The sequence below is a fragment of the Centropristis striata genome, chromosome 4 (assembly GCF_030273125.1).
Source record: "Centropristis striata isolate RG_2023a ecotype Rhode Island chromosome 4, C.striata_1.0, whole genome shotgun sequence".
In the NCBI taxonomy this organism is placed as follows: domain Eukaryota; kingdom Metazoa; phylum Chordata; class Actinopteri; order Perciformes; family Serranidae; genus Centropristis; species Centropristis striata.
Window position 1 is genome coordinate 8,859,526 of NC_081520.1, and position 23,743 is coordinate 8,883,268.

The window sequence follows — 23,743 nt, forward strand, 5'->3', positions numbered from 1 at the left end:
AAGCAAACATGCAGGAGCTGCAGAGAGCTATGTTCTTCTCTCTGTGTGTTTTTTATCTGAACAGAGTTCCTGGCTGTGAACGCTTCAGTCAGTTCAACATGCCTAGTCTGTTTAAGCATGGAGACATAATGATTGGGGGGATTTTCCCAGTTTTCAACAAAGAGATAAGTAACACTTCGACATTTGAGAGTGAGCCACCTGGAGCAAAGTGTGCAGGGTAAGTTTTAATACGTCTGGTCCTCTACTAATTATATTATATGTACATGTCATTTTGCTACCTATGTCAATCACCAAAACTTTTTTAGATTTGACCTGCGAGCTTTTCGGTGGACCCAAGTGATGATATTTGCAATTGAAGAAATCAACAAAGATCCTGCTCTCCTGCCAAACATATCTCTCGGCTATAGGATTCTTAACTCTTGTGCATCTCCTACAAATACTTTACGTGCTGCACTCACACTGGCTAGTGGACCAGAAGAGATAGGGCTGACTTCCCCTTGTCCTCCAGCTATATCTGCTCTCATAGCAGAGTCAGGATCATCTCAATCTTTAGCTGTGGCTGGGACCCTTGGGCCATTTCAAGTGCCAATAGTAAGAGATTACACAAGATGTTTCATTGCATTAATATTGTGTGATATAATGTTAACGCTAACGTAATGTAAACGCTTTTGCCGTTCTTTTTATAGGTAAGTTATTTCTCAACATGTGCCTGTCTGAGTGACAGAACTAAATATCCTACATTTTTTCGAACAATCCCCAGCGACTACTTCCAGGCAAAAGCTTTGGCAGCCCTGGTCAAACGTTTTGGCTGGCAGTGGATTGGGGCCTTACAGTCAGACAATGATTACGGGCGAAATGGGATCCTGGCTTTTAGTGAGGAGGTTAAAAAGCTTGGGGTTTGTATTGCATTTGTCGGGACAATTCTACGTACGTACACTATGGATAAAATTCTGGATGTTGTGGAAATGATCAAGCAGTCAACTGTCAAAGTCATTCTTGCTTTTGTTCCAGAGGGTGACTTTTACCCTTTGATGAAAGAGGTTGTGAAACAGAACATTACAGGAATTCAGTGGATTGCAAGCGAGGCCTGGATAACAGCAAGTCGACCCTCAACACCTGAAATTTACCAAGCTTTTGGTGGAGCCTTAGGATTTGTCGTGCAAAAGATGGCTATTCCCAATCTAAAACCATTTCTTACAGGCATTAACCCTTATACAGATCCGAGTGCAGCCTTTGTGAGGGATTTCTGGGAAATTATGGTCGGCTGTCGACCTGTGTTAACTGGGGAACACACAGACACTGAGTCAACAAATACAATATGCAAAGGTGATGAGACATTAATGCATTCCCAGGATGTGTTCTTCAATGTCACACAGCTCAGGGTGTCTTATAATGTGTACAAAGCAGTTTATGCCATTGCACATGCCCTACATCAGCTGGTATTCTGCCAACCAGTTGGAGAAAAAACAGTGAAACCATGTTTGAATATATCAGAAATTCAACCAAAAGAGGTGAGAAATAGCAAATAAATCTGCAATCGCACCTGCAAATAAGCATTGAATATATCTGTATTGAATGTATCTTATCAATATGAACACAGAGAAAAATAATATATATATAATGTGTTGCTTTTTTTTAGGTCACTGATCACTTACAAAGGGTGAATTTTAGCAATCAGTTTGGGGATAATGTGTTTTTTGATGACAATGGTGACCCTCCTGCTTCTTATGATATTATTAACTGGCAGCTAATAGATGGCCAGGTGCAACATGTATCACTGGGTCATTTTGCCTCTGCTGCTAATGGTGATTATAAACTCAGCATCAAGGAGGAAGAAATCATGTGGAGAACAGGGAAAACGGTAATTGTAAAGACTTTGTGTACATGTTGGAAAATAAGATCGATATATGGCTGCACTATTGTTACATTGTTTAAACTTTTTTATTTTATTTTACTCAGGTTCCGACAGCGGTTTGCTCTAATGTTTGTCCAATAGGAACCAGGAAAGCTCAAATAAAGGGAAAACCCACCTGCTGTTTTGACTGTATCCCATGTGCTGATGGAACTATAGCCAATTCAACAGGTATTAAATGCTTATACTTAACAAACATGCACATAATGATTATGTGGAAGCAGGTGATTACTGTAATATAAATGCTGACATGGTAATGCAGGACTTGGATTGCTTTCAAACTTAAATATTATTATTAAATAAATATTATTAAATCTTCTGCAAATTTAACATCCAGACACAGAACTTTTTTTTCTGCATGTTCAATAGGTGCAGCTGACTGCACCCCCTGTCCACAGGAATACTGGTCCAATAACAAGAAAGATGAGTGCATACCTAAAACAATTGAGTTCCTGACATATCACGAGCCGATGGGAATAGCTATCACAGTTGTGTCCCTGCTAGGGGCCTCCCTCTCACTTGCCACAATGATGGTCTTTATCCGCTACATAGAGACTCCTGTGGTAAAGGCCAGCAACTCCGAGCTGAGCTGCTTCCTGCTATTTTCTCTTTTTTTGTGTTTTCTGTGTCCCCTCACTTTCATGGGCAAACCCACAGTCTGGACATGCATGCTGCGCCACACAGCGTTTGGTGTGACATTTGCATTTTGTATTTCCTGTGTCTTGGGCAAAACTATTGTTGTTGTTACAGCATTCAAAGCCACAGTTCCTGGCAACAAATTTGCAGGAAAGTTTGGTCCTGTACAGCAAAGGATCATAGTTTGCTCCTGCACTTTGATTCAGATAGTGATATGTGTGTTGTGGCTGAAGTTAAGCCCACCATTCCCAGACATGGTTTTCAGATACAGTAATAAGAAGATTGTTTTAGAATGTAACACAGGCTCTGAGGCTGCGTTCTATGTGGTGCTGGGGTACATAGGGATCCTCGCAATAATATGTTTAGTTCTGGCATTTCTAGCAAGAAAGTTGCCTGATAACTTTAATGAAGCCAAATGTATCACATTCAGCATGCTGATATTCTGTGCAGTCTGGATCACCTTTTTCCCAGCGTACGTCAGCTCTCCTGGGAAGTTCACCGTAGCTGTGGAAATATTTGCAATTTTATCTTCAGCATTAGGCTTATTAATCAGCATTTTTGCTCCAAAATGTTACATAATATTAATCAAGCCAGAGAAAAATACCAAAAAACATGTCATGCCAAAAACTCTGAAACCGAAAATATGATTTCTTAATTTTTTAAAGAAAATGCCATTGTTACTTCTACCAATTATACAGTGTAATGTAAAATTAAAATGTGAGTGAATCCAAATGTATGCAATATGCAATATTGTATATCATTCATCATTTAACAGAGGATTTTCACTGTGTATGTAAGTACTGTGTACAACTAAGGTGTAAATATTTACAGAAATACTGAATACATTGATCATTTCTTACACTTTCATTATGAAATGCACACATGCATTTAACATGCAAATATTGATAATTCATAATTCAGTAAAAATTTGCCAATCAAAACTCAGTTTTTATGTTCACCTGAATCTCTTTTAACATTGTTTAGGCTTTCTCTATTGTCTCTATTCTGATCATCATAATAAAAACACAAATAAATCAACGAATGAACTCTGACTCTGTCTTTTTATTTTAAGACATGAATTAACTCTAATATAATAATAAGGGTTACATTAAAATGAACAATGCATTAAACATACATTAAAAAATAATATGAAAAACAAAAAGTTTTAACCATTGATGAGATGTTCCACTTTATTGAATATTTTATTAAAAATAAAGTTTTGGGTATGCTTATCTCTGGAAGACAAACAATGTACAATATAAATTTCAACTGAAAACCATGGATATGTATATATGTATAGTTTAAACAATTTATAAGTTTCATACTGCCAGTAGTTGCATCGATAAAGAAAGACAGTGGGTCAAAAGTATTTCAGAAACAGGTTTGCTTTATTGTATTTTCAAGCAACACAGAGATATACAGTACATGTCACTGAAATGTTTGTAATATAAATGCAAATCTTTCAGCAAGAGCAGCATGAGATATCCTGCCATTTTCATCTTTGCATCATGTTTTTCTTGCTGTTTTTTTCTGGTTTCACAATTATGATATAGCACTTTGGAACAAAAATACAAAAAAGGAGACCAAAAGCTGAGGCTAAAATAGCAAAAATATGGACAGCCACTGTGTATTTCCCTGCTGTGCTCACATATACTGGAATAAAAGTGACCCATACTGCAAAGAATATCAGCATGCTGAAGGTGATGAACTTTGCCTCATTAAAATTATCAGGCAGCTTCCGAGCCAAAAATGCCATTAAGAAGCACATGCAGGCCAAGATGCCGATGTATCCAAGAACACACCAGAAACCAGCTTCTGAACCAGTAACACATTCAATGATGATGGTGGAACTGTAATCTGTGTTGTTGTTGGCATGAGGTGGACTGGTGAGCAACCACACAACACAGATTATCACCTGAGAGAAGGAAAAAATACAGGAAGTTGATTTTCATTCCAAAAAGTGGAAGAAAAAAAAACATTCATAGAGTTGACTTATTAAAAATGTTTCACCTGAACAGCTGTTCCAAAAAGTACACTGGCTCTCTGCTGGTTGGGTCCAAACCACTTCATGACACGACTTCCTGGCAGAGTGGACCTGAAAGCCATTAGGACCACAGCTGTCTTGGCCAGGAGGCATGAAATGCAGAGGGCAAAACTGATCCCAAATGCCGGATACCTGATACGGCAAAGCCAGTCTGAAGGCTCACCAATAAACAACAGGCCAACAAGGAAACAGACCGCCAGAAACACTAAAAGAAGGAAGCTCAGTTCCATGTTGTTGGCCCGAACCAGTGGTGTGTCTTTGTGTGTGAAGAATATTACTAGGATGGAGAGGGAAATACACGCTCCGAGGACAGATACAACACACAAAACAATTCCCATTAACTCATGGTAAGACAGGAACTCTATAGTCTTTGGGATGCAGAGATCTCTGGCTTTATTGGGCCATGTGTCCTCTGAGCAGCGAGAGCAGTCTAAAGAATCTGGAGACATGGAGAGAAGAGAAATATTTGGTTTTGAGATGCCACACAAGCAGTTTATAAAACAGGAGAAAGGATGATAAATGCTGAACAAAACACACCAGTTGTATTACTAACTTCTCCCTCAGCACAGGGGACACAGTCAAAACAGCAGATAGGTTCTCCCTTTCTCCTGGTGACACGGGAACCTTGAGGACAACTGTCGCTGCATACAGACCGGGAAGCCTGAGAGGCAAAGTTCAGCCACTCAGAAAGACACTGATTTCAATCAATATTCACCAGCGTCTCTGCTTTGCAAAACTGGTCCCTGCATATTTAAGACACTGACACTTCAAAAAGTGAAATCAAATCAGCTACACAAATTAAATTTACAATAACATGATAATTATACTTGACAGCTATCCAGTCAATCTTGGGTTACTGATGGGCTTTATGTTTGCAAAATTCACATGCAATTGATGTCAGTCTCAATAGGTTAGGAAGGTTAAAATTTCTTCTGTGTGTTAACAATAAAGTATATTGCATACTAATATGAACAAATTGGCTGATGTGTTGATTAGTAATGCATACAACAGCCTAAGAGGTGAACATGGTCTCAAGCCTGTTTGCAGAGAACACACCTCCTTCCCAACAGGCCACTGAATCACTGAGTCATTTATGACCAGGCTGCGTCCAGAAGGAGAAGAGGCGTCATAGAAACCCACTTTTACCAAATGTAGTGAGCCGTCAGGCATCCTTTGCCAGTTCATGAGGTCATAATAAGCAATGGGGTCACCGTTTTGATCAAAGCTGACTCTCTCTCCAAGTGCAGAAAAATTAGCACCCTTCATGTAGTGGACTAGCTGACAGAGGAAGGAAAAACATTATCAAAACACAAAAAATGGTGCACTTGACTTCTTTCCAATTATTTTTGCGACTGTTTACTGAGAATAAAATTATTTCAGTTACATTTAGCCTCACCTGCCAAGGTTTAACATTCTTTGGGTCTGCACAGCTGCCGTTCAGGAAAGGCCCCTGTCCAACTACACAGTTACTCATATCTTGCAAGGCGTGGGCCACCACATACACAGCCTTGTAAACGTTATAGGACACTCGTAACTGTGTCACATCAGAATAGGAAGAGTAGACATCATTTAAGTCCTCCGTCCCTTTACATGGCAATCTGTCCTGGTAGTTGTCGCCCCTGTGAGAGTGGCTGTTCACTGACCCGTTCAGTCGGCAGTTAAACAACTCTTCCCAAAATTCTGCCAAGAAAGCTGATTTGTGAATATTGTATGGTATGAGACCAGCCAGGTGTTCTTTCAGCCCTGGAATCACATCAGCTCTCTGGATGGCAAATCCTAGTGTTCCAGCCAGCAGATCTCCAAACGTTTCCCAGAGTGATTTGGCAGTGGCCCAAGCCTCACTGGCGATCCACTGCAGGCCGGTTATATTCCGACGTCTGACCTGTCTGAGAATGCCTTTCATCTCTGACTCACCAGAGAAGTTAATTATGACCTTTGAAGATGACATCTGCAGTCAAAATAAATATAAAGAAACACTTAATCTTCAAGTGAAAATATGAAATTTAAAGATTAGAATGACTTTATTTAAGTGATGGTCTGTTGGACCTCCTTAACTTTATATGAATATGCTTGACATTTGAGCATGTATAATAGTATAGATTCTAGAATTCATTTCGTGCACTCCTGAACAGATGGATTTTTTATGATAGAATTCATATAGAATATGCATATGAAAAAGCCCAAATAAAATATGCAAAAAACAAATACAATTAATGAATTATTAAATAACAGGGAGACAGGACATGACAATACGGCCCAATATATCAGCTTGAAATGCTTCACCATGCTCTATTTTGTCTGTTTTTGTCTGAATGTATAAAAAATTAGCATTGACCCACAGGTAGGTACCTGAATAACATCAAGAAGCTCATCTAGGGCCTGCTGACTCAGGACTACAGGGTAAAAGTGAGTGTAGGCAGCACACACACCGTACTGCACCGACTCCTGCAGGAAGAGCTGGATGGCAAAGCGAGCATAATCAGATTCAACACCAATGACTCCAACCCAAGTCCAGCCAAAATAACTAACCAGCCGGGCCAGAGCTCTGATCTGGAAGGCGTCACTGGGCATGCTGCGCATGAATGTGGGGAACTCCTTTTGGTTACTCAGACAGCTGCAGGATGCAAAATAGCTCACCTGGAATTATACAGAGCAATAATTAACCTTCTGCACACTTTGGCTCACTGAAAAGGCTGTTAAACAAGCATCCAATTTCACCAAACAATACCACCGTCATTACGTGCACTCAGTGGTGCAGAGCTTTTTTTTCCAGCACAAAGCGATTAAGCCACTCAAGTGTAAAAATGGGAGATGAGTTGACACTTGTTCCAAAATATGGACAGTGGAAAATTTTAAGACATTTCTGAGAATATAATTTTGATATTTGGGATTATGATTAGGATTCAGTATTTCTCTCGGGTTTGAGAATGTCCCTAGTTTCTCAAGATAAATCTGTCAATAGATCAATAAAATATAGGCTTGTGACATTTCGGTGAAAAGTTTTCACAAGACAGCAACAATATGAAACTGTATAAAACTGTATGGCAAAAATGCATTATTAACATTACGACAAGAAAAGTGTAGATTGTCAGACACCACAAGACACTCACCAGGGGGATGTGGAAAGAACCCAGGCTTCTTAGCAGAGCCATAGACACGCCTGAAGCAGCATCTCCTATGATTACAGGGGACACAGTGCTTTGTATGGCTGCACAGCCTAAATTATAACTATTGTTTTTCTCCTGATTGTTCTCAACACTGGTGCCTATCTCAGGCTGTCCGTTCACCAACAGCAATGCTGCTCTCAGAGAAACAGGTATGTCATCACAGCTGTCACGGATGTGGAAACCCAGCTTGAGATGTGGCAGCAGATCACTGCGCTGGTTGATTTCTGTGATTGCAAAAGTCATAGTCTGCATCCAGCGCAAGGCACGAGAGCTGAAACTGTAAATACATTTTTTTTAAAAAGCAGTTCATCACTCAGCACAAATATAATAGTATATCAAAAATATGCAATTCTAATAATATACAGTCTACTGTCTACTGCACAAGCCAAATAATATCAAATGCATTCAAATATTCACTCACTACTTATACATATAAGGCGCTGGTTTTGTTTTGTATGTTGGGAGAGAAGACACAGGGCTGTAGTGAAGAGGGAATAAGCCCCCTATAACTACATCTCCATCTTCATACAGATTGTTTTTCTCCTTTTCGCCCAAGAAAACACAATTATCCAGAGCAGCAGATGAGTCAGGTTTGATCCAAAAGACAGAGAGGAACAAAATAAGCTTTGCAGTTGATATTGCCATGGCTGGTCCAAGCTTCGGCTCAGAAATCTTAAATATTTTATAATTGCTAAAACTCAATAGTAATGTTGCCCACTCATACACATACAATGGATTAGGATATTTCAGGTTGAAGTTGATTTATATACTGTAGTTAGTACATACAAATCTAAGGGGACCACCTCGATTCATTGGCTGTGACATCATTATCTTGGGGTGGGGTGAATATACAGTAACTAAAATGAAAAAAAATAATCCTCATAGTCAGCTCTTCAGTTTATGCAAAAACTGATTGCTCTCCAAATGACACATCATTTACTAAATTGTCTGTTTTTGTTCAATTTGTTTTTCTCAGTCAGTATTCAAGTTGTATCCATACAGGTGCATTAGTTGGTCAATTGCACGCAACCAGGAAGTTTTAGATGTGGCAACAGAAAACCTGGACAAGATAGGAGGAAACAGGAACATTTTGGATGTCATTGGCTGATCTATGGAAAGGCGAGTCCAATTGCCTCAGATTCTCTGATTCTTGGTCCAGGAAACCCCCGTTCCCTGCTGGGGAAAGGTTCAATCACCAGCTGGCCCTCTGTGGCTGAAGAGGGGCATGCCACAGTTATATTTGTAATTAGCTTTTATGGTGGCTTAAACTAAAACACGAAATTTAGAAAATTTGTTAAAAATTTTCTTGAACCGATCTGAAATGATACAGAAATTATGAGAATGGATATATTTAAACTACTACTATCTACTGGCCTACAGTAGTTAGGCAGAAATTATTTGGAAATTAAGGTGCAACAACTCACTTTTATTTAGCGGTCTACTCTGCAGAAATTAGGCAGAAATAAAGTGTTACAACTCACTTTAAGATGGTTATACATGCAAAATATATTAAGCATCAATATAAAGGAAAAACTCCCATAATATCTTTCAAAGGACAAGAATTTCTTTACAATACCAGGCCTGGAATTAAGTTGGCAAGGCCACAAATGCAAAATATATTGGGGCATCGCAGTCAAAACATAGGGCACGAAGGCCAAAACCAATGGTGCAAAAACAGTAAGTTAAAAGTTGAAGTTCACATTAGGCCCATTCATCGAGATGGATACCAGGTTCCTGAATTCAAGGTGGTCCACACACTCCTGAGAAAAAATAATAAACCTTAAAACTTTTGTGGGTGAAGTTCAGGCCAGTATCTGCATCTTATTAGGAACTAGAAAAAGGGCAGTAGGGCTACACTGTTGACTTTCTTTGCAATTGGTTGATTCACCAATTTCCAATTCTATCTAGTTTTTGTGAAGGAAATTTGGTGTTTCCTGCATGGTGGGACATGAAGTAGGCGGCGACCTACTTGATATTCAAGACGCAAGGCATTGTGGGAACTCACTCTGTGAACTTAACTCTGATAACACCATGAGAGAGGGGAACATGTAGACCAGTGGGCTCTGTCCTGATGTGATGTATAGGGGAGGAAGATAGGGCTGCATTGAGTCTTGCTGAAGAATCAATGTTTGGAAATACAACAGATATAAGTCGAGCGGTGTATGGGACTTTGTTGTACTGTAAAAGAGCCATTCGGAATTGTGTGGTGTATGGAATACGAATGTGCTAATAAATTGCCACAACATTTTCTAAAAAGCTTGCAATTAAATAAAACATTTGCTTACTTGACAGGCTTTCTGTTGCCACATCCCAAACATTTTGCTATCTTGTTCTTCCCGATCTAATGTGCACCTGTATGGATACAAATTGAATACTGACTGATAAAACAAAATGAACAAAAAACAACCAGTTTAGAAAAGTATTTGTAGAGCAATCAGTTTTGCAGAAACTGAAGAGCTGATTGGAAAGATCTTTTTTTTTTTCATTTCGGTCACTGTATAGGTGCATCTCAATACATTAGAATGTAATGGAAAAATCAATTTATGAATTTTGGACTGAATTTTAGGTCTTCATTTAATATAAACCATAATCTGATCATTATAATTAGAAGAAATTAAATAAATTAGGCAGGATATGTTTCATTCTTTGTGTATTGGATCTATACAATTTGTTACTTCCACTTTTTGAATTGAATTACTGACATAAATAAACTTTTCAATGATATTCTAATTTATTGAGATGCACCTCTATATTCACCCCACCCCAGGATAACGATGTCACAGCCAATGTGGGTTGTCCCCTTAGATTTGTGTGTGCTAAATACAGTATATAAATCACCCGTACCATAACCCATTGTATGTGTATAACTTGGCAACTACAGTACTATTGAGTTTTAGCATTTATGAAATATTTAAGATTTCTGAGCTGGAGCTTTTATTCTAACCTGGACCAGCCATGGCAATATCAGCTGCAAAGCTTATTTTGTTCCTGTCTCTCTTTTTTAATGGCAAACCTGGCTCATCTGCTGCTCTGGATAATTGTGTTTTCTTGGGGGAAGAGGAGAAAAACAGTCTTTATGAAGATGGAGATGTAGTTATAGGGGGCTTATTCCCTCTACACTACAGCCCTGTGTCTTCTCTCCCAACATACAAAACAAAACCAGCGCCTTATATGTATAAGTAGTGAGTGAATATTTGAATGTATTTGATAGTATTTGGCCTGTGGAGTACATAGTAGAGTGCATTATTATAACTTTGTGTTTAGGACATTTAAGTACATGTATATATGTGTATATTTGTGCTGAGGGAAGACATTTTTTTCTTTTACAGTTTCAACTCTCGTGCCTTGCGCTGGATGCAGACTATGACTTTTGCAATCACAGAAATCAACCAGCGCAGTGATCTGCTGCCACATCTGAAGCTGGGTTTCCACATCCGTGACAACTGTGATGACATACCTGTTTCTCTGAGAGCAGCTTTGCTGTTGGTGAACGGACAGCCTGACATAAACACCAATGCTGAAAACAGTCGCGAAAGAAACAATAGTTATAAGTTGAGTTGTGCTGCCATAAAAAGGACTGTGTCCCCTGTAATCATAGGAGCTGCTGCCTCAGGTGTGTCTATGGCTCTGCTAAGAAGTCTGGGTTCTTTCAACATCCCCCTGGTGAGATTGCCTTTCGGTCTGTGCTTTTTTGTTGTCATAATATTAATAATGTGTTTTTGCCATCTATAAGCAGTCTTCTTTTTTCTTTGTTGCTGTGAAAGCTAAGTGAGACATTTTTTCACATATCCAATTGTGCAGAGGGAAAACGGCATTACATGCACCATTGAGTGCTTGTAATGACGGTGGTATTGTTTGGTGAAATTTGATGCTTGTTTAACAGCCTGTTCAGTGAGCCAAAGTGTGCAGAAGGTTAATTATTGCTCTGTATAATTCCAGGTGAGCTATTTTGCATCCTGCAGCTGTCTGAGTAACCAAAAGGAGTTCCCCACATTTATGCGCACCATGCCCAGTGACGCCTTTCAGATCAGAGCACTGGCTCAGCTGGTTAGTTATTTTGGCTGGACTTGGGTTGGAGTCATTGGCGTTGAATCTGATTATGCTCGCTTTGCCATCCAGCTCTTCCTGCAGGAGTCCGTGCAGTACGGTGTGTGTGCTGCCTACACTCACCTCTACCCTGTAGTCCTGAGTCAGCAGGCTCTAGATGAGCTGCTTGATGTTATTCAGGTACCTATGGGTCAAAGTAACTTTTACATACATACAGGTAGTCGACAAAATGACATGCACTCCTGCAATATGTATACCTTTTTGAATCTTATCATTTTCAACCTTTGTTAACATTGTTTCAAAAAGGGGTCAATATAACACTATAGTCATTTGAGGCCATAGTTTGAGGTTGTATTGTAATAGTCAATAGTCAAGGATAATGGGTGTATTTTTTACGGTGCCATACTGTATTTAGTGTATATCGAACTTGAAATGCATTCATTAATTAAATTGCTCTTTCTGTCTTTTGTAAGTATTCAAAACTATTTCTATACTAACTCAGAGTTATAGGTTATTTAATTTATAGTATTTGTCTTGTATAGATCTCTGAAGAAGTCTCCAGAATCATTTTTGCACGTTAATTTCGAGCCTCATCAAAATACGTGAGATTAAATTTTGTTGCTGGTGTTTTATTTATTTGTTTTTGTGCCCCTTGTATCCATTAGTGTTTTAAAGTATTATAATCTATATTGTTATAAGTACTTAGATTGTGAATCATTAAAATAAAAATGTTTAAATATTAACTGTACCTATATTTTTACTATTTAGATGTCATCCTCAAAAGTCATCATTAACTTTTGTAGTGAATCCGAGATGAAGAGCATCCTGAGAGAGGTCAGACGTCGGAATATCACCGGCCTGCAGTGGATCGCCAGTGAGGCTTGGGCCAGTGCTATATCACTCTGGGAAAAGTTTGGAGATCTGCTGGCTGGAACACTAGGATTTGCCATCCAGAGAGCTGATGTGATTCCAGGGCTGAAAGAACACCTGGCTGGTCTCAGACCATACAACATTCACAAAACAGCTTTCTTGGCAGAATTTTGGGAAGAGTTGTTTAACTGCCGACTGAACGGGTCAGTGAACAGCCACTCTCACAGGGGCGACAACTACCTGGACAGATTGCCATGTAAAGGGACGGAGGACTTAAATGATGTCTACTCTCCTTATTTTGATGTGACACAGTTACGAGTGTCCTATAACGTTTACAAAGCTGTGTATGTGGTGGCCCACGCCTTGCAAGATATGAGTAACTGTGTAGTTGGACAGGGGCCTTTCCTGAACGGCAGCTGTGCAGACCCAAAGAATGTTAAACCTTGGCAGGTGAGACTTAATGTAGCTTAAATAATTATTTTCCTAAGTAAACATTCACTAAATAATGGGAAATAATACAAGTGCACCATTTTTTGTGTTTTGATAATGTTTTCCCTTCCTCTGTCAGCTAGTCCACTACATGAAGGGTGCTAATTTTTCTGCACTTGGAGAGAGAGTCAGCTTTGATCAAAACGGTGACCCCATTGCTTATTATGACCTCATGAACTGGCAAAGGATGCCTGACGGCTCACTACATTTGGTAAAAGTGGGTTTCTATGACGCCTCTTCTCCTTCTGGACGCAGCCTGGTCATAAATGACTCAGTGATTCAGTGGCCTGTTGGGAAGGAGGTGTGTTCTCTGCAAACAGGCTTGAGACCATGTTCACCTCTTAGGCTGTTGTACGAACTGTTGATCAACACACCCTCTATTTTGTTCTTTTTAGTGTGCAATATACTTTATTGTTAAACAGAAGAAAATGTCACTCTGAATACATAACCTATTAAAACTGACATCAATTGTGTATGCAGATGTTGTAATATAAACCCCATCAATAACCCAATCGTGATTGTGGTCCTGAGAGCTAAACACACAGCAAATTAAGAAAACATCGTCACTAATTTGAGCACAGACTGGAATACAGAGAGATGTGTTTTTTGTCATGTGTTTTTGGCATTTGTTTCACAATTGATAGTGTATGTTTTGTCACATTATTTGGCTAATAGGCAAAATGCTAACACCTGCATTTCGTTGTGTTTTTTTTATTTATTTGCAGCATTTTTTCTAATGGTGCAGATGTGCTGTCAAATTGGTGAAGTCTTTTTATTTTCCTTGTATTTTATTGTTCTGGATGTGTTTTCTTAATTTGTGGTGCGTTGACCTCTCAGGGCCACTGTGGTTAAGTATAATTCCCATGTCAATAGCTCCATTTGTGATTGGATAATAGTTGGGATAATTTAGATACACGGCTTTAATATGTCATACTGAATTTCCTAAATGTAGTTTTAAGACAGTATCTTAGATATTAAGAGAGACCAATTTTGCATAACAAAGCAGAGGCGCTGGTGAATATTGATTGAAATCAGTGTCTTTCTGAGTGGCTGAACTTTGCCTCTCAGGCTTCCCGGTCTGTATGCAGCGACAGTTGTCCTCCAGGTTCCCGTGTCACCAGGAGAAAGGGAGAACCTATCTGCTGTTTTGACTGTGTCCCCTGTGCTGAGGGAGAAGTTAGTAATACAACTGGTGTGTTTTATCGATTATCAGCCATTCTCCTTGTTTTATAAACTGCTTGTGTGGCTTCTCTAAACCAAAAATGTCTCTTCTCTGCATGTCTCCAGATTCTTTAGATTGCTCACGCTGCTCAGAGGACACATGGCCCAATAAAGACAGAGATCTCTGCATCCCAAAGACTATAGAGTTCCTGTCTTACCATGAGACAATGGGTATTGTTTTGTGTGTTGTATCTGTCCTCGGAGCGTGTATTTCCCTCTCCATCCTAGTAATATTCTTCACACACAAAGACACACCACTGGTTCGGGCCAACAACATGGAACTGAGCTTCCTTCTTTTGGTGTTTCTGGCGGTCTGTTTCCTTGTTGGCCTGTTGTTCATTGGTGAGCCTTCAGACTGGCTTTGCCGTATCAGGTATCCAGCATTTGGGATCAGTTTTGCCCTCTGCATTTCATGCCTCCTGGCCAAGACAGCTGTGGTCCTAATGGCTTTCAGGTCCACTCTGCCAGGAAGTCGTGTCATGAAGTGGTTTGGACCCAACCAGCAGAGAGCCAGTGTACTTTTTGGAACAGCTGTTCAGGTGAAACATTTTCCTTAAGTCAATTCTATAAATGTTTTTTAACGACGTTGAATGGAAATTCACTTCCTGTATTTTTCTTCTGTCAGGTGATAATCTGTGTTGTGTGGTTGCTCACCAGTCCACCTCATGCCAACAACAACACAGATTACAGTTCCGCCATCATCATTGAATGTGTTACTGGTTCAGAAGCTGGTTTCTGGTGTGTTCTTGGATACATCGGCATCTTGGCCTGCATGTGCTTCTTAATGGCATTTTTGGCTCGGAAGTTGCCTGATAATTTTAATGAGGCAAAGTTCATCACCTTCAGCATGCTGATATTCTTTGCAGTATGGGTCACTTTTATTCCAGTGTATGTGAGCACAGCAGGGAAATACACAGTGGCTGTCCATATTTTTGCTATTTTAGCCTCAGCATTTGGTCTCCTTTTCTGTATTTTTGTTCCAAAGTGCTACATCATAATTGTGAAACCAGAAAAAAACAGCAAGAAAAACATGATGCAAAGATGAAAATGGTAGAACATTACACATGTTGCAAAATATATATATGTCATAGGGAGCAATTTCAATTAACTTCATATGTGTTGTTATGTGGACTTTTAAAGATGTATGTCATAAATATATAAAGCAAACCTTTTCTGAAATAGTTTTGCTGCAATTCTAGCTGATGCATTGATACATACATTGCATGATGAACATCAGCAGTGATGTTGTTTTGGGGTTATCTGGTGTTTTGGGTCTTTTAATAATCATACATTGAGGCCATTTCAGTTGCCTTGGTGAAAGATGTGATGGTCTTTTGACTTTTGGCCACAGTGATGCATAGCTAATTGAAAAAGATGGACTGGCCTGCAAAAAGTCCACTTGTGGCCCCTACATATATCCCCCCTTCAGGGTTAGATGTGTAATTGAGTGAGCTAATAAAAACAAAAAGGGTCCATGACAGAGTTCATTTGGCAGTTCATTAAGTTAGTAATGTCTGGCCGGTTCATTCTATATATCTACCATGCCCCTACACATATTCGTAAATGCCATGTTTTAGTTTAAGCCACCTTAACTTGGTAATTACAAATGCAGCTTTCTTATCAATAATCAAGTTACTGATTTCCAATTTCAAAAGACTAAGTCATTGCTTGCTTATCAAGGATTTATAATTTCTAAACACGACTCAACAAGTTAAGTAATCAGTCTCATAATGTTTCTAAACTACTAATTTGGAACTCTGAATAATAATTAACTAAATCTTTTTAATAAAATTACCATATTGACATTAAGCAAAGGTTGAAGGGTTTCTGAGTTTGTTTCATAGAAGAGGTTGGCATCTCACTCATACATGTGCAACATTAAAAAGGACAGCGTGTGTATTCCAAAAAGATATTTATTTTAAAAAACAAAAAAAGCTCCATTTTAGAGGGGATATTAATGGCTGCGATGAGAATTGGTGGCACATCTTTCATTAAATTCAGTTCCTATATACAAATTAAAAAATATCCCACTTGTGGCATACCTGTGACCCCTATACATCCCCCCTTCAGTCGCAGAATTTCTCTCAATGTGTAATCTTGCGAGCTAATGAAAAGAAAAAGGGTCCACAGTTGACAGAGTTAATTTATCAGTTAATTCCATTGGTAATTTCTGGGCAGTTCATTCTATCTATCTACCATGGCCCCTACACTTATTATGTATATACTGTATATATAATGCTTGCTATTAAATCCAACATTCATTTACTTTGACATGTTTCAGTAATTCTTGGCCTGTTGCAAGTCCCATAAATTGGGACCCCATGTACTTTGGAATGCAGGTCGAGCTGCTTGGTTTTAGTTGTCTTTGAAATTATCTTCAGCCACAGGGGGCAAGCTGGTGATTGAACCTTCCCGCCAGAACTGGGCATTCCTGGATCAAGGATCTAAGAATCTGAGGCAATGGGACTCGCTTTACCCATAGATCAGCCAGTGAGATCCAAAATGTTGCTGCTTGCTCCTATCTTCTCCAGTTTTTCTGTTGCCACATCCCAAACATCCTGCTAGCTTGCACTTGCACAACTAATGTGCATCTGTTTGGATACAGGATAATGATGTCACAGCCAATGAATGCCCTTAGATGTGTGTGAGCTTACTATACTATAAAAACCAGCTGCACCTTGAAATATCACAATCCAGTGTATGTATGCATGGGCAATTATAGTACTATTGAATTTTAGCAATTATAAAATATTTAGGATATCTGGAGCTTTCTTTCCAACCTGGACCAGCCATGGCAATACAAGCTGCAAAGCTTATTTTGTTCCTCTCTCTCTTTGGGGCCAAACCTGGCTCATCTGCTGCTCTGGATAATTGTGTTTTCTTGGGGGAAGAGGAGAAAAACAATCTATATGAAGATGGAGATGTAGTTATAGGGGGGTTATTCCCTCTACACTACAGCCCTGTGTCTTCTCTCCTAACATACAAAACAAAACCAGCGCCTTATATGTTTACGTAGTAAGTGAATATTTGAATGTATTTGATAGTATTTTACTTGTGGAGTACACAGTAGATTGCATTCTTACAGATTCGCATTTAGGACATTTAAATATTTCATATGTATATGTATATATGTGTATATTTGTGTTGAGGTAAGAACTTTCTTCTTTTTTTTTACAGTTTCAACTCTCATGCCTTGCGCTGGATGCAGACTATGACTTTTGCAATTAAAGAGATCAACCAGCGCAGTGATCTGCTGCCACATCTCAAGCTGGGTTTCCACATCCGTGATAGCAGTTATGACATACCTGTTTCCCTGAGAGCAGCATTGCTGTTGGTGAACGGACAGCCCAAGATAGGCACCAGTGTTGAGAACAATCAGGAGAAAAACAATAGTTATAATTTAGGCTGTGCTGCCATACAAAACACTGTGTCCCCTGTAATCATAGGAGCTGCTGCTTCAGGGGTGTCTATGGCTTTGCTAAGGAGCCTGGGTTCTTTCCACATCCCCCTGGTGAGATTGCCAGACAGTGTACTTTTTTGTCATGATTTTAATAATGTGTCATAATCTATAGGCAGCCTTTTAAGGTTTCTTTAGTAAGTATAATTCATGTGAAAGCTAAGTCAGACATTATTCACATATCCAATTGTTTTCTAAAATGATAAATTTTTCTTTCTTTTTTTTAATGGGATTCTTCAAACAATTGAGAAACACTTAATCCTAATCCAGTATTATGCCCACAGTACAACAAATCGAACAAATTTTTAGTCCCTATTTGCAGGGGAAACTCTGCACCACTGAGTGCACGTAATAACAGTGGTATTGTTTGGTGAAATTTGATGCTTGTTTAACAGCCTTTTCAATGAGCCAAAGTGTGCAGAAGGTTAATTATTGCTCTGTATAATTCCAGGTGAGTTATTTTGCATCCTGCAGCTGTCTGAGTAACCAAAAGGAGTTCCCCACATTCATGCGCACCATGCCCAGTGACGCCTTTCAGATCAGAGCTCTGGCTCAGCTGGTTAGTTATTTTGGCTGGACTTGGGTAGGAGTCATTGGTTTGGAATCCGATTATGGTCGCTTTGCCGTCCAGCTCTTCCTGCAGGAGTCAGTGCAGTACGGTGTTTGTGCTGCATTCACTCACCTCTACCCTGTAGCCCTGAGTAAACAGGCTGTAAATGAGCTTCTTGATGTTATCCAGGTATCTACCTATGGGTCAATTATTTTCATAAAAACTAACTAACATTAGCTCCTGCAATATGAATACCTTTTTGAATATCATAATGTTTTTGTTGTATTGTGATGTCAAGGGCAATGGGTATATTTGTAGTTGTGCCATACTGTATTTACTGTTTATTACACTTGAAATTAACACATGAATTAAAGTGCTTTTAATGTCTTTCATAAGTCCAACATAAGAATTAGAATTGTGACCAAATTTTTGAATATTTGTATATTCCTAATAGTTATAGGTTATTTCATTTATAGCATGAATCCTGCATTCACCCTTGCCACACACAAACACACAAAAACATATATATTTCCAGTAAAGTTAAAATAACACACTCAAATATTCTAAAAAGGTTTAATTGATGTTCAGTTGTGAAGTATTGAAGTATATTCAGCATTGAAACACTACAAATTGTCCTGAAAATGACCACAAACAGTTTTGCAACTTAATTGCGAGCCTTTCATGCAAATATATCAGATTGTAATGTACAGTGTCTTGTAAAGTATTATCATTTATATATATTTTATCATCATAGGTACTTAGATTGTAAATCAAGTTGTGAAAAATGTTTAAATATTAACTGTACCTATATTTTTACTGTTTAGATGGCATCCTCAAAGGTCATCATTAACTTTTGTAGTGAATCTGTGATGAAGAGCATCCTGAGAGAGGTCAGACGTCGGAATATAACCGGCCTGCAGTGGATCGCCAGTGAGGCTTGGGCCAGTGCCAAATCACTCTGGGAAAAGTTTGGAGATCTGCTGGCTGGAACACTAGGATTTGCCATCCAGAGAGCTGATGTGATTCCAGGGCTGAAAGAACACCTGGCTGGTCTCAGACCATACAACATTCACAAAATAGCTTTCTTCGCAGAATTTTGGGAAGAGTTGTTCAACTGCCGACTGAACGGGTCAGTGAACAGCCACTCACACAGGGGCGACAACTACCAGGACAGATTGCCATGTAAAGGGACGGAGGACTTAAATGATGTCTACTCTCCTTATTTTGATGTGACACAGTTACGAGTGTCCTATAATGTTTACAAGGCTGTGTATGTGGTGGCCCACGCCTTGCAAGATATGAGTAACTGTGTAGTCGGACAGGGGCCTTTCCTGAACGGCAGCTGTGCAGACCCAAAGAATGTTAAACCTTGGCAGGTGAGGCTAATTGTAGCTTAAATTATTATTTTTCTAAGTAAACATTCCTAGAGCAATGGGAAATAAATAAAGTGCATTGTTTTTTGTGTTTTGATAATGTTTTCCCTTCCTCTGTCAGCTAGTCCACTACATGAAGGGTGTTAATTTTTCTGCACTTGGAGAGAGAATCAGCTTTGATAAAAACGGTGACCCCATTGCTTATTATGATCTTATGAACTGGCAAAGGATGCCTGACGGCTCACTACATTTGGTAAAAGTGGGTTCCTATGACGCCTCTTCTCCTTCTGGACGCAGCCTGGTCATAAATGACTCAGTGATTCAGTGGCCTGTTGGGAAACAGGTGTGTTCTCTGCAAACAGGCTTGAGACCATGTTCACCTCTTAGGCTGTTGTATCAACTGTTGATTAACACATTTACTATTTTGTTCTTTTTAGTGTGCAATATACTTTATTGTTAAACAGAAGAAAATGTCACTCTGAAACATAACCTTTTCAAGATGACATCAATTGCATGTGAATGTTGTAAACATATACCCCATCAATATTCCAATAGTGATTGTGGCCCTGAGAGTTCAACACACAGCAATTTAAGAAAACATCGTAAGACTGGAAAACACCTGTTGATGCAATGTGTTTTGGTTTTTGAAGTTATTGAATTTGGTGTCCTGTCAGTGGTGTTGAAAATCAGCTAAAAAGTTGTTTTTTGGTTTTTAATTTAATCATGGTAAAGGCAAAATTTAGACAATATTGCATATATCTGCTGTTTATAACTTTGCTTGTTATCATCTTGCATATTAAAACCATCACACTGATTAGAAAAATAACTTTAAAAAGTTTAGAAAAAGTTTAAAAATGTAAAAGTTGTAAAATGTATACTGACCCTTTCTGCAATGACAAAATAGGCAACAATTACTGACTTGTACCTCAAACAAATTATGCAAAGTGAGTAAAATCTACTGGTATTTAAACTTGGTTGTCCAGTTTATAGTAATTTAAATTTGTTTTGTATTATGGCTAATATAATGTAATTCTCTTTCACAATTGATTGTGTATATTTTGTCAAATTATTTGAATTTGCAAGCTAATGGGCAGCATTTTATTCTAATGTTGAAGATGTGCTGTCAAATTGGTGATGTCTTCTTAATTTTCTTGGATTTTATTGCTTTGGATGTGGATTTGTTTTCTAAATTTGTGGTGTGTTTACCTCTCAGGGCCACTGTGGTTAAGTATAATTACCATGTCAATAGCTCCACTTGTGAATGGGTAAAAGTTGAGATCAGTTTTGCAAAGCAGAGGCGCTGGTGAATATTGACAGAAATCAGTGTCTTTCTGAGTGGCTGAACTTTGCCTCTCAGGCTTCCCGGTCCGTATGCAGCGACAGTTGTCCTCCAGGTTCCCGTGTCACCAGGAGAAAGGGAGAACCTATCTGCTGTTTTGACTGTGTCCCCTGTGCTGAGGGAGAAGTTAGTAATACAACTGGTGTGTTTGGTTCAGCTTTTATCATCCTTTCTCCTGTTATTTAAACTGTCCTGTTTGCATGGCTTCGCTAAAAAAAATGTATCTTCTCTCCATGTCTCCAGATTCTTTAGACTGCTCACGCTGCTCAGAGGACACATGGCCCAATAAAGCCAGAGATCTCTGCATCCCAAAGACTATAGAGTTCCTGTCTTACCATGAGATAATGGGTATTGTTTTGTGTGTTGTATCTGTCCTCGGAGCGTGTATTTCCCTCTCCATCCTCGTTGTATTCTTCACACACAAAGACACGCCACTGGTTCGGGCCAACAACATGGAACTGAGCTTCCTTCTTTTAGTGTTTCTGGCGGTCTGTTTCCTTGTTGGCCTGTTGTTCATTGGTGAGCCTTCAGACTGGCTTTGCCGTATCAGGTATCCGGCATTTGGGATCAGTTTTGCCCTCTGCATTTCATGCCTCCTGGCCAAGACAGCTGTGGTCCTAATGGCTTTCAGGTCCACTCTGCCAGGAAGTCGTGTCATGAAGTGGTTTGGATCCAACCAGCAGAGAGCCAGTGTACTTTTTGGAACAGTTGTTCAGGTGAAACATTTTCATTTTCAAGTTAAACTCTATGAATGTTTTTTTAACAATGTTGAATGAAAATTAACTTCCTATATTTTCCTTCTCTCAGGTGATAATCTGTGTTGTGTGGTTGCTCACCAGTCCACCTCATGCCAACAACAACACAGATTACAGTTCCACCATCATCATTGAATGTGTTACTGGTTCAGAAGCTGGTTTCTGGTGTGTTCTTGGATACATTGGCATCTTGGCCTGCATGTGCTTTTTAATGGCATTTTTGGCTCGGAAGCTGCCTGATAATTTTAATGAGGCAAAGTTCATCACCTTCAGCATGCTGATATTCTTTGCAGTATGGGTCACTTTTATTCCGGTATATGTGAGCACAGCAGGGAAATACACAGTGGCTGTCCATATTTTTGCTATTTTAGCCTCAGCTTTTGGTCTCCTTTTTTGTATTTTTGTTCCAAAGTGCTACATCATAATTGTGAAACCGGAAAAAAACTGCAAGAAAAACATGATGCAAAGATAAAAAATGGCAGAACATTACACATGTTGCAAAATAAATCTGTGTAATAAAATTAAATTCATTGTATCTGTTTTGTTATGTGACCTATTAAAGATTTATGCCTTGAAATTAAACCCACATTTCATGATAATTAGGTGATAATTAGAAAGCAATTTCTTTAAAATTATATCAGCATTTACCTCAAAGCTCATGGAAAATTAACCCGCCACCATTGAATGATTGACCGTTCGCAAAAGCTCCGCCCCATTTGTTACTGCTATTTCCCCGTCAAGCTTCCAGGACCGTCAGCAGCTGGTGCTGTTTTAGCCAGTATTTTTGGGGTAATACCTCTGCAAGGTAGGCTGCCCATTTACAAAATGCTACAAATATTTAAATAAAATAGGTTAATAATGGCCTGTTGGGACGTCATGTTCAACATCAACATATACATTATAGGGCTGTACACTGTTTTTGCTTATAGCACTGGTGCGACAGAGGTTGATAGTTTTGTAGCACAACCCACAAAATCTTTATCATTGGTATGTAACTATAGATAGAAACACTTCATCAGTAGGTTACACTCTAGAAAACCTGTAAAATAAAATGTCACTGGTGCACAGATGGTAAATCATCCATAGCACAGACTGATGTAGCATGTGCTATAGGCTATCTGTATTTTTTACTGTACTGTGACTTATTGTGAAGGGCTGGATGAATACAGAACCGGGCCGGGTGTGTTGATAACAGTGATATTTATTTGGCTTGCCCAGAAGCACCCAATTTCCCCTGAAAAATCTGCAGTTTTACAGTGAAGAGATAAAGTGACCGATCCGTGACACCAATAGCTCTAGGCTTACTCACTGGCTAATGCACCGGCTTTTGCCGACTCTGGTAAACCGAAGGCTAATGTGCATGGTTGAAATGCTATACAGCTTGAAAGATAAAAAGACTCTAATTTCACACCACTTAATTAATTGCCCACATCACATTGCCATTTATGTTAGCCAAAAGCCGGCCGATGTGCGATTCAGTGATGCTAGCTATTACCACTGTACAGCCCTGTATTATGTTAGGCTCTTGGCAACATTGCTAGCTATCTTAGCATGCTAATTTTACAGACGGTGTCATTAACATAAGTTTGTTGGACTAGTTCTGCATTAGTAGTGGTAAGAATACTAGTTGACAGGAACCATAACTGTTAAATTTGATTTGGGGTATCTCATCTAAAATAGCTAGACAATCATTAGTTAGCTCATATTTGCGGACTAGCAGCTTAACTTGGAGCAGACATATGTGTCTCTGTTGATTTTTGAGATATTAAGTTGGGAGTGTGGTCTCCCACTGTTTAATACACAGCCGGCAACGCTTCTCTTGTTTTTTGAGTTTCGGAAAAGGGGAAAAAAACGACTCCTCCTGCCAGATTTACAATTTCCGT

General features: G+C 39.1%; 2 protein-coding genes across 2 annotated transcripts; one reads left to right on the forward strand and one right to left on the reverse strand.

Annotated features, from left to right (window-relative positions):
* The first annotated feature begins 339 nt into the window (after window positions 1-339).
* On the forward strand, window positions 340-22,332 carry LOC131969889 (uncharacterized). The gene is made up of 23 exons (XM_059331116.1): window positions 340-591; window positions 687-1,511; window positions 1,640-1,867; window positions 1,960-2,083; window positions 2,282-3,190; window positions 7,867-7,908; window positions 10,713-10,938; window positions 11,089-11,422; window positions 11,699-11,986; window positions 12,575-13,126; window positions 13,245-13,466; window positions 14,234-14,357; window positions 14,453-14,925; window positions 15,012-15,421; window positions 16,869-16,876; window positions 17,176-17,398; window positions 17,564-17,897; window positions 18,295-18,582; window positions 19,218-19,769; window positions 19,888-20,109; window positions 21,124-21,247; window positions 21,349-21,821; window positions 21,913-22,332. Exons 1-23 carry the CDS (start codon window positions 340-342, stop codon window positions 22,330-22,332), a joined length of 7,653 nt encoding a protein of 2,550 aa, XP_059187099.1.
* LOC131970091 (extracellular calcium-sensing receptor-like) lies at window positions 3,928-8,011 on the reverse strand. Its single transcript, XM_059331363.1, has 8 exons — window positions 7,703-8,011; window positions 6,942-7,229; window positions 6,310-6,540; window positions 5,989-6,204; window positions 5,661-5,870; window positions 5,130-5,253; window positions 4,559-5,031; window positions 3,928-4,463 (listed from the first exon to the last, which is right to left on the reverse strand). The coding sequence occupies exons 1-8, from the start codon at window positions 8,009-8,011 to the stop codon at window positions 4,044-4,046; spliced, it is 2,271 nt and encodes a 756-aa protein (XP_059187346.1). The 3' UTR covers window positions 3,928-4,043.
* Window positions 22,333-23,743: the final 1,411 nt, after the last annotated feature.